Source organism: Chelonoidis abingdonii, chromosome 3 (genome assembly GCF_003597395.2).
Source record: "Chelonoidis abingdonii isolate Lonesome George chromosome 3, CheloAbing_2.0, whole genome shotgun sequence".
NCBI classification, from domain to species: Eukaryota; Metazoa; Chordata; order Testudines; family Testudinidae; genus Chelonoidis; species Chelonoidis abingdonii.
Window position 1 is genome coordinate 213,843,687 of NC_133771.1, and position 11,947 is coordinate 213,855,633.

At 47.9% G+C, this 11,947-nt stretch overlaps 1 protein-coding gene across 1 annotated transcript; it reads left to right on the forward strand.

Moving 5' to 3' along the window:
* Nucleotides 1-605: 605 nt before the first annotated feature.
* On the forward strand, nt 606-10,617 carry PAX1 (paired box 1). The gene is made up of 5 exons (XM_032790848.1): nt 606-609; nt 1,033-1,662; nt 3,318-3,460; nt 4,339-4,558; nt 10,526-10,617. The coding sequence occupies exons 1-5, from the start codon at nt 606-608 to the stop codon at nt 10,615-10,617; spliced, it is 1,089 nt and encodes a 362-aa protein (XP_032646739.1).
* Nucleotides 10,618-11,947: the final 1,330 nt, after the last annotated feature.

An 11,947-nucleotide genomic window follows, 5' to 3' on the forward strand; every position in this document is an offset into this window, starting at 1 on the left:
GGGTCACCTGATTTTTAAAGATCGGCTGCAAACCCCTTCTTCCCCCCTCCCCCCATGATCCTTAGCAAAAAGATTCTCGTCCCAGCGGACAGAGGCTCTGGCAGCTGAATGGGGGGAGGAGGGGGGAAGCGAATCCAGCCTGGGGCAGCAGAGCCCCGCTCCACACATCTGTGTCGCTCGCCCTGTTGTTTCAGGAGTAGTTGAGGGAGAGGAGGGCGGAAAGGGGGAAAAGTCCCGCAGAAGAAGCAGCCCTCTGCCCGTTCGCAAGGCCGGGAACCAATGAAATGCCAACGCCGGCGTGACCACCGAGATTGACGTGGAAGACACGTCAAATTGATCTGAGCAAACTGCAGGCTCCTGGACGGGCTAATTCCCCCTCCCCCCCCAAATCGGATGAAGATCACTTTGGGCGTGAGTCCCCGGCCGCCTTTGAAAGTGCCCCGGGAGCAGCAGAGAGACTGGGTCCCGGAGCAAGGGCAGCCCGTCTCCTGGGGTGCTCGCAGGCAGCCCCCCTCTATGCCTCCGCGCCTGCCTCGGGGAAGACGGAGCCTCCGGCGGGGCAAGCGAGCCGCTGATCGCGCAAGGCGCGTCTGTCTTTGCGGGCGATGGGTAAGGCGCTGCGAGTGGGTTTGATTTCTGCGAGTGGGGTGGGGGAGAAGGGGGGAATCCTTGGGAAGGAGAAGCGGCCAGGCTGGGCTTCGGGCACGCAGTTTCGCTTTGCTTATCCCGAGCAATGCCCAACAGGGGTAAGCGCACCCCCATTCCCACAGCAGGGAGGCCACCGGCGAAGCCACCACTCACCCCCACCCCTAGTCACGGGCATAAGGGATAATAATCATCACAATACTCCGCGTCGCGTCCTTTCCCCGACACGGCCCAGGCGTTCCTTCGCGGGATCCAGGGCGCCTCCTCTGCAGGGCGCGGGGCTATTTGGGAAGGGGTTAGACAGGCAGAATCTCTCCATTTCCCTTACCCCCTTTTTAAATCTGGCGGTGCTAACCCGTCTTCCCCCCCGCCCCACTCCCTCGCTAGAGCAAACATACGGGGAAGTGAACCAGCTGGGAGGCGTCTTCGTCAACGGGAGACCCCTGCCCAACGCCATCCGCTTGAGGATTGTGGAGCTGGCCCAGCTGGGGATCCGACCCTGCGACATCAGCCGCCAGCTGCGCGTCTCTCACGGCTGCGTGAGTAAAATCCTGGCCCGCTACAACGAGACGGGCTCCATCCTCCCCGGAGCCATCGGCGGGAGCAAACCGCGGGTCACCACCCCCAACGTGGTCAAGCACATCCGGGACTACAAGCAAGGAGACCCGGGAATCTTCGCGTGGGAGATCCGGGACCGGCTGCTGGCGGACGGGGTGTGTGACAAGTACAACGTGCCCTCCGTCAGCTCCATCAGCAGGATTTTAAGGAACAAAATCGGGAACCTCTCCCAGCCCAGCCCCTACGACAGCACCAAGCAGCCTCCCCCCCAGCCAACGCTGCCTTATAACCACATTTACCAGTACCCCTACCCCAACCCCATGGCCTCCTCTGGGACCAAAATGGGCCATCATCCGGGCGTGCCGGTCACAGCTGGACATGTCAGTATCCCCAGATCCTGGCCCTCGGCGCATTCAGTCAGCAACATCCTAGGTATCCGAGCCTTCATGGAGCAAACAGGTCAGCGAGCGCAGCTTCGACCACGGCACTGCAGTGGGCGCTGGGTTTGGTTGGTTGGGTTTTTTCTGGCCGGGGCGCACAGAGACTCAGGGTTTAGGGTGCCTGCATACTGCGTGCGCTTGGGTTTTTTTAGCAGGTGGGTGCTCAGCGCTTCCCCCTTTTTGGGCACCCAGAAACGTAGGCACCTAAAATCACGCGTGGCTTTTGAAAAATCGCTTTTAAACGTATCTAAACCTGGGCGAAACAATTGCTAGAAGGGCTGCATAAATAACCCCGTGCTTGTAGGGCGGATCTGATGGGCCAGTTGGAGCAAAACAACCGACATCTTGAACTTTTTAGGAAAAATGTGGAAAATATTTTCGTGGGGATGAGAGAATGTGTCAGTCACACGTTGAGAGCTCTGAGTTCCACTCACCCCTCTCCAAAAAAACAAGCCCAGAAAACCGTATCTCGCTGTCCTTTTGCCAGATCTAAGCAAACGTCTCAGATATTAATCTGATTCGTTGTCAGAAATTTCCCTACCTTCTTAGCATTTGTAAAAGAACTTTCTTCTACATCCCTTCTCTATTAGAAACTAAAACATGGATTGCAATTGTCACACTAGCTAGAATGCATCTTTCAGCAGTGATCGAAACAGATGATTACTATAAACCCGATACCAGGTAGATCTTGGCTGGCAAATTGGATTGTGGTCAGGGTTTTTTAGATTTCTCCGTCACGCTTTGCTTATGCAAACCCGAATTGAATCAATGAATACCCGGTTCCACTTTTGTTCTGCACACATCGTCTGGGGAATTGCCCTCCTTTGATCCCTTCAAACGCTAAAGGTAAATAAATCACCCGCATGCGTTTCTGCCTGGGAATTGTACCTTGTACACGATAAGAAAGCCTAAAAGTTTCGTAGTGAAACAGACAGACCTTTAGGGGGAGGTGAATGTGTTTCAGCTGAATTGGAAGCAAAGCTGGTCATAATTTAGGCCATCAGAGTTCGTGTTTTATGCGCCCCTAGTCTCCTTTGACTTCGTACACGGTTTGCATAAGCAGGCAGACCAATCTCAGACACTAACCTGCTGCCCCAGGTCCCTGCTGAGGTTTGCGTGAGCAATTGTCACATTTATAAAGCAGGCTCCCGAATGCGTATTCGCTTCGGATTCAGGCCCTTTCTGGAGCCGGAAAGAATTTTCAGTCTGAAAAGTGGATTCTGTTTGTAGCTTCCGGACGACGCAGTTTGAATAGGGACATCAGAGTTTTATATTAAAGGCCGGGATCTTTATCTTTATCAGATCATTTTCGACCGCAATTTTGAATGAGTCTCATACAAAGCTCCAGCCCCAATTGGCCCGTGTTGAAAATGCCTCCTAGACAGTGCGATTTTTAGCCGTCTCGAAGGTGCCCAGTGACCAAGCTGCCCTGGCGCAGTTTCTGAACGAAAATTAAACAAAGCCTGACTCGATGCTGATCTCATTGAAATCAAGGGCAAAACTCCCTGCTTGCTTCATCCCGGAGCAGGATCGAAGCCCTGCGTGGCTTTTCCCAGCGCTTAGAGATCCCGGGTCATGGAATAGGACAGTGAGGCGGGTGGCTAGAGGTTGCATGGTTCTAGGAAGGGTCTGAATGCAGATGAGTACATCTCCTGCGATCTGTTCCCATCCCAGGGCCTCTGGCTGGGACAGAGGGGTCTCCCTACCCACCAAAAATGGAAGACTGGCCCAGTGTGAACAGAACGGCCTTCCCTCCAGCCCAGGCAGTCAATGGGATTGATAAAGCTGCAATGGAAGCGGACATTAAGTACCCCCAGGTAACATCTTCCAGCCAGGCGTTTGCAGCTTGGGGGGGAATAGCCGTGAAGAAAATGGTGTGTGTGGAGGGCTGGGTAGGGGGAGAGATTTTGGGATCACCTCTTGAAGGAAGATTGTGAATTCGAATTGGGAAAATGTTTGTGCAACTAAAACTGATGTATTTAAAGCATCCGATTGCGTGCGTGTGCACACACGGGTCCATATACACACGTGTAAAGAGATCGCGAGCCTACGCTGTGAAAATGCGTGTGCAACTCATAACTTTACATTTAAGACACCAGATTGTGCGAGTACGCAGGCGTACACCAGAGCATAAACACAAACGTGGATGCCTTAAAATGAATCAATTTTCGCTGAACAGTTTTTTGTGTCAGAATCAGTGTGTGTTTACACGAGCATACACAGGCGTGTGTATCCCCCCACTGTCTGATGCACTGAATATCTCAATTGTAATTGCATCAATATTTTCATAGCCTCAGCTGGGGATTTCCTTAGGTTTTGTTGTCGTTGTAATTCAACTTTTCCCCCCTTTTCTGCCCCCGCCTCCTCGATCTCTCGGGTAGTCAAAGAAATCGAATCCAAACGATCCCTGGAATCGAATGGAGGAAGGGGGCTAATTTCTGTCTCCACGCCTGTTACTCCGTAAAAAGAAAAAAATGAACCGAAGCAGCCGATGCACAAATTTTTTGCCACCCCCGGTGCTCGGCGATGCCCGTGATGGCAGACGTGGGGGAGGTATCCATTGAGAAGTAGATGTGTCACCTTCCAGGGGGCAAGGGCGGACAGCACCTTCCGATCCCGTCCCGGCCTCGGGCCCCTAGCAGGATCCGGGATGTCTGTAATCCTTGTAACAGCCTGTCTCCCCTTCTCTTCGCAGCCTGCCCCGGGCCTTTCCACTGTCGCCAGCTTCCTCCCAGCCTGCGCCTACCCCTCTTCCAACCAGCACGGGGTTTACGCTGCCCCCGGGGCAGGCTACATCACCCCCGGGCCCCACTGGCAGGCGCAAAGCAGCCCCCTGGCTCACCACGGGCCCGGAGTGACGGTCCCCGGAGGAGAGCTGTGCACCGCCATGGCCTTCAAGCATCCCGCCCGGGAAGGTAGGGGGGCGAGAGAGGCCAGAGGGGGATGCGGAGTCCCACCCAGGCTGGGTGGGGAGGGAGGGACATCTCAGTGACCTGCCTGGTGACCCAAGCAATTGATCCTTCGCTTCTGCCCTGCCGGGCCGATTTGGCGCGGGCCCGGCGGCTGGGAAAGTCTCCCTGCCCCGGAGCCTTTGGTCGCCGAGGGGCTGTGGAGGGACGCCGACTGGGGTCCTTTTCCACTAGCCACTTTCCTCTCCGCAGCCACTTCCATACCGCAGGAGAACAGAGAGTGTCTGTCCCTGCAGGCATTGGCTGAGACCGGGGCCTTGCGCTGCAAATCCTCCGGAGGGGCTCGGCCACTGCCAACCCCAGAGCACTTCATAAACCCTGGGAGGGGGCTGGTCCATTGCACGCGTTATACAGATCCAGAACAGCGCGCAGAGGTATATGTGTCTGTAATGTATATACAGCTATAGGGAACATTCCCACGCTTCACAAAAACGCTGTGTGCTTGAGTAGTTAAATACCAGCCTCGCAATGGACTGCTGTGTAGAGCAAGGATATCAGCAAATCAGTGCATGAGCAGACAGATTGTTCTCTTCTGTATAAAATCGAATATAATTAATAATATCAAAATAATATTTTGTCCCATATATATGTGTGTGTGATATATATATATAGCTATATGGACATTCCCATGTTCATTAAAAATACCCTCTGTTTGCATAGTCCTGGAACATCTTCAGAATATAGCTATTATATAGCTATAATAGAACATGTCTGCGTTTAATATATGTATATATCTATTGTCTATTACACTAGCTAGAATGGAATATGTCTATGTTTGTATATATATTATATATATAATATAACAGGCATTTCTATTATAGCTATATATATGTATATATTACACACACATATATAATTTTATGTCACATACGTGTGTGTACATAGAATTTGTAAAATTAAATGAAATATAGAACTTTTAAAATTTATATATAAAATTAGTCTGTGGAAGAGAACGTATAAAAAGAACACCTCTCTCTCTCTCTCTCTGTTTTACAGCCACACACACATATATAATTGTATTTCACGCACGTGTTTATATAGAATTTGTAAAATTATCTGTAATATAGAAGGTTTAAAATGAACAGATCCCATTAGCCTGTGGAAGAGAATAGGGTCTCTGTCTCTCTGCCTCGGAAATTGAGTTCTATACTATTTCATAAATGCAGGATCGGGCCCTAAACCATCTGATTTTTCATTTCTCAGTTGTGCCCATTGGCGGCCCGGCCGAGCAGTTTTAGTATCTTTCCATTGACTTCAGCTGGAGTTGGACCGGCCCTTGGATTTTAGCGTTTTGGCGGTGTGGAGGAATTACATACTCTTTCGTTGTTATTCATGTTTTTAAAAATGACAGATAGGTATAATGACCCATTTCATGCTCTTAGCTCGAGCTGGGCAGCGTTGAGGGGGAGCCAATATTTGATAGGAAACAAATGACAGGTAACACGCGCTAGCACGGGGATAATTTTGCAGCTGTGGGTTAGGATCCTTTCCCATCAAATAAAACCCCTTTAGGGTGCTCGCTGATAGTCATTGCAGCGTACAGACAAACAGTTACATTCTCCCTGTTACTTTTCAATGCAAGTGCTACGTTTAAAAGGTTGTTTAAGTCCTAGCACTTCTAGATCTTTATGGAAACCTGAAAATACATTAAGAAGATTCCCCCACCCCCTCAAGGGGCACCTAAAATCATTTCAGATTTTTTTCTTGCTAAAATATCTGCTAGTCAGAATCGTACAGCTCTTGCGCTCAAACATCCTTCATATTTGTTACCAGTAAAAACATAAGGATTCAACGTGGAAACCATTTTTTCCTCTTAATGTTCAATCCTGTGAGATGGAAATCTCAGAGGAAGAAGAACGATCTGGGGCAAACATCCAGCTTTTAATTCTTTAAGACAAGGATTTCTTTCTTAGAGGTAATTATCTGCGCCTAGAGTGTGCATTGTGTGCATTGACACAGAAAAGAAATGACCCAGTGATATTCTGTATAATATAATAAACACAGCGAAGGGACAGAGATTGAGCATTAGAGACATTCGGTTTTAGTAATAATAATTTTAGCCATATTAAATAAGTATTTTTACTGGATACCTCTGACCATAAATCTTGCCGAAGTGCTGGTGGATAATCGAGATCTAAGAAAGACACACTCATTCAATGAAAATGACCAACATTATAAATCGCTTCTACTAGTTATTTTTCTCCCCTCAGGGAGTATTTAAAGTAATATACCATAGGAGTATAATAGGCAATCACATGTTTCTGATTGGAACATGGCTCTATACTGTAGTATATTTTTTAATGTTGAACATTTTTTCTTCTATTAATCACATCGGTCCATTTTGGGACGTTTGATTTCTTTGATATATGGTTTCATTTAAAACCGCTAACGCATCTGTTCTGCTGCTATTCTTTGCCCTTGGTTGCTTTGTACATTATAATGTCTCTAGTCTTTTTTCACATTTGCAATTCATTTTCCAGTTATCAGCTAATTTATGTATTACTGTTTTAATATACGACCCTTAACCATTTTTGCCTAACTAATGTAGCCTTCTGAGAGTTACAACCTCATTATTATCGCTAATAATGAGTGATTGTGTACAATAAGGGATAACAATAGCCATAAAAGGATTTTTGAAGAAAGAAAGAAAAATGAAAGAAAGAAAGAAAGAAAGAAAGATTTTTAAGTATCTATGCACATTCTAGTTTGACTAATTTTCTGGTATCTATCTATCTATCTATCATCTAATGCATTGTTTATCAAAATACAGTGTGTGTGTGTGTGTGAGAGAGAGAAAGATAACCCTTCGATTTTAATTAAAAGTGTGACAAACTCTTTGAACACCTCAGAACTGAGACTATAAAAAACATCCCTGCAATAGCTTCCTATATCTCATGTAAGTTATTTTACCGGATAAGTAATGATTGTCTCAACTGAGATGTGTCCATGTAGACACACACAGTCTCTGATACTCAACCCTTCTCCCCTACCCCACTTAACTGCTATCCATCAAACAAAATTCACTCATCTAAACAGCGCACATGCCTCTAGTATATTTCGTATATTCTCAAGCTAGCTACGTCAAAGAAAGTTTCATTTTACCTTTATATACTGCCGGTGTAATCATGCCAAACCTGGTACTTAGTCTGGCTGATCTACTTGGAAAAGTAAAACAAATCCGAAGCAGTAATTGAAAAGGGAGTAGATTCATTTATGGACAGATTTTCTATAATAATAATAATTAATATAATTAATAAAACTCAGTGAGTGTTCAGCACCTTGGACAATTTGACCATTAAAGTATTTGGTTAAACCATGTGTTTGATCACAATTAAACCCCAGGAACTCGAAGGCCTAGGAAGCCCCATCAGGGCCCGGAAGGAACAGTGAAAGATCTGGGCACCTCCGAGCCTGTGTAAACAGGAAAAGGAGGAGAGACTTATGATTTGATCACAATTAACGCGCGGGAATTCCCCAAACACAGATTAATAAATCTTATTCATAACCTACAGATTTGCTGCTTGTAAAAGATCTATTTGCATTTGCTCAGGTTCTTGTCGCCCGTGTATTTATTTTGTTCCCATTCCAGAAATAGGAACCATCCATTGTCAAAGCCACGCCTAAGCCTGCTAGGTGCATCCCAGAGCCACTGCGAGGTTAACTAAGCACCATGACAATCAGTGTTCCCCATTCTGACATCTCCTCCCCCAGTTACAACTCCAGGCTGTTTTCCCATCGTTCTCATTTCATACGCTGGGACAGACCATGCATTTCCATTGAAATCTGGCTGCGAAGCCACCTTGGGCCACGCTTGGAAACGAGATGGCTCCTCACGGGTCTGAACCGGGATTCTGGAAAGTTAATTTACAGCTTTTGCACATGGAGTGGGGGAAGAAGGGGATGTAGCAATTTGTTAAACCGGCCAATTCTCCCCACGCTTATGCTCCACCTATATGATCACAGGGTGTCCTGGACTGCGCCTCCTCAGACCCCTAAACCAGCAAGGGTGGTGTCAATTTCTGGGAGAGATCGGTCCGTCCGCACAGCGCTTGGTGCAATACCTAATGGTCAAAACAGCCCAAACGCTGCAGTAAACCAAGGGAAACGCAGCGCCTCCACCATGTGCGTCTAAACTAGCTGCCAGGCCTCCGCAAACGCTAACCGTGGGGTGGATTTAGCACCCGATCCTGCTCGCCTTGTACGTGGAAAGTCGCTTTAGCGAGCGCATAGATTGCAAGGGGCGTTTAAAGCCAGCGAAGGCGAGGGGCTGACAGCAATATCCCCGGTTTACACCTGCGATCGATTGCCTGGATTCGAGGTCTTTCTTTCTTGCTTGTTTCAGCCAGACTGAGACTGGAGAATGGACGCGTTTTGCACACACAAAAAAAAGACACCCTCCCCTCCAGGAAAGCAGCAATAGAATGTGGTAGCCCAGCGGCCGATCTGGCTCCAATGCCCTGCCCTGAAGGGAGTATTTTATATCTAGCCACTGGGCCCCTTAGGAAAGAAATGTGTCTCGGCACAGCCGGTGGGACCCTCGCACCGCGGAGCGAAAGCGGAGTCCAAGCCTCTGCTGGGTGCGAGATGGAAGCGAATTAAAACAAGCTTGAGCCGGGAGGGGGAACATGCCGCAGTTTGGAAAGGGGGAAAAAAAGCAAATCCCCTCTGGTCCCTCCACACGGGACGGGCTCTGGCGTTCCCCCCAGCCCTGCAGCTCGGCACTTGGGCTGCGAGAAGCCAGGTGCTGCAGGCGCGCTGGGTGTGAAGTTTCTGGCCCTATATCCAATACAGATGTGAGCGGGGAGAAGAGAATTGAAGGGGATTTAAAATACATCTTCCCCAGGCCACAAGTACAGCGCGCAACCAGGAAGGGACCCCCCCCCCCGAATTTACCCATAAATGACCCCCCCGCGGCCCAATCTTTGCAGGCGATTCCTCCATCGGAAGTGGAAAAAGAACTCACTTGCTTCTAAAATAATCGTGCTTTACTAGGCAAATAGGCAGCAATCGCTTAAGACTGAGGGGAGAGAGGGGACAGCGATCGGCCACTGACATAGTCACTGCATTTCTGACAAACTTGGGGTCCCCTCCGGAAGCCTTAACACCCCTCCCCCCCCACAGTGACCAGTCAGCAAGTGTGAAAAATCGGGACGGGGGGGGGGTGCGGGGTAATAGAAGCCTATGCAAGAAAAAGACCCCAAAATTGGGACTGTCCCTATAAAATCGGGACATCTGGTCACCCTAGGACACCCCTCCCCCCCAATAGCAGAGGAAGTGCTAAAGCGCCATATGTCACTGGGATTGAGCCAAATCTCCGAGGTAGATGTACTCTGCTTTCTCTTCAGTTCGTATAAATCTTTCGCCATTTACAACCATCAGCTGGGAAGCTGACTAGCCAGAAACCAGGATTAAAACAGGAACAGGCTTCTTTCAGTGCACACGATCCTGTATTTCCCAGTCGCTTGCCAAAGGTGAATTGATCAGCCATCCATTGGCAGCCAGATTTGCCTTTGGGAGGAATTGCTCTTTTCTTTCAGATGGGCTGTGCCTTGGAAGGAGGCTTCAGTTACTGCAAGTGAAATTAGGATTCTGCTAAAGGTCTTGGGAGGAGACTTGTCACTGGTTCAGGGCAGAAAATGTCTCCCTTGCTTGCAGCGGAAGGGAAAGGTTCTTAGAGGATTTTTGAAAGAAATGACTAGAGACAATTGATCAACCAGTGTGTGACTGTAAAATTGACATGGCAGATTCTTTGGGTGATAGGTGAGCAAACATAGGGCAAGTGTAAAGCAAAACTAATCAGGTGCCATAAAAAGTCTCAGTCTGATGCCACCTAATGAAACAAACAGAAATGTTACAGTCAATGCGTTAGCAGTATGCCAACCTACTTGCTTCTCTTTCTCTCCCTTGCTGCAGTTGTGGACAGAAAACCTTCCAGTCCTGTAGGCAAACCTCAAGAAACCCTAAATAATATACATGGACTTTCTATCCCAGCCTCATCTTCCTAGAGCTTGCAGTGAATCATCGGAGAGAGGGAGAGTTTTGGATCAAACTCCTGCAACTTCGAAAATGAAACAGAACCTAAAAGCACAACTGCATTCAAAGAGGCGCCTTTGGAGAGGAAGAGGCTGTATTTGAAACAAGCCCAGGCAATAAAAAGAGACAGTGACTTTTTAATGCACAAGTGAATGAGATCTGGACATTCATTGATCCTGTGCCTTAAGTGAGTGATTTCCTCAGTCAAGTTGGAAAGTGGTGATGGGAGAGAATCATTTTCTTTCTTTCTTTTTTTCTTTCTTTCTTTCACACAAGAGACCTCTGGATATATGCAGTCACAGATTTGTCACTAGACCTACCACCACTGTTCATTGCTTACCATGCCATAGACTTTATCCTGTCACTCTGATGTGCATTTACTCTAGAGAGGATTCATTCAGTGTCTCCAAGGCCTTAGCCCAAGGATCTGTGCTCTGAACCGGTTTCTGCCAGTGGATAACGTCTCTCTCCCAGAGTGTAAATGGACAAATACGCAGCAACATTATGATATATTTTTATAATAACAACCTTTAATAAAAAGTGACTACAACCGATGCCCGTGTTTGGATTCCTTTCCTGGGGAACGTGTCTTCTCTTTGCATAGCAGCAGACCATAGCCTCTAGTTGTGCAATTCTCCTCCAGTCCACTGGAGCCTCAACTGCCCTATTTCTGGTTCTCTTGAAGAAGCTTCACCAGAAGTGACATCTTCCCATGCCCTTTGTCCAATGTGCAGCTATTTCTGGAAGCAGCTAGCTGTTAGAATCTTGCTCGGGCCACTTCTAGACTGTCTCTTTAAAACGAGTCTCTGCATTCATTGTAAGAATGGATGTGTGGTTAAAAGGACTGGACTGGGATTCAGGAGACCTGCGTTCATTTCTCAGTGCTGCAGCCAGCTCTGTGAGTGGCTCCGGGCAGGACACTCAATCTCCCTGTGCCTTAATTCACTATCTGTAAAACTGGGATAATAATATTTCCCTTGAGTTGTCTATGTAGATTGGAAGCTCTTTGAGGAAAGGGCTGTTTCTTACCATGTGTTTGTACAGAGCCTACCACAAAGGGGCCATAAGTGTGGTTGGAGCCACGAGGTGCTACCCTAATACATGTAATAACCCTAAGGAAGGACTGAGGTCTAAATGGAGATTGCAGAAGGTTACAAAACCTGGGAGATCTTTGCTGACCTTGCTCTTGAGTATAAAGCACAGAGAGAGAAAAGAAAGAGTATTTTAAATAGGGGAGAGCTTGGCCAGGCTCACACGATATTTGTCACACTAAACAGACTATATTTTACAGAGAGGAGGCCA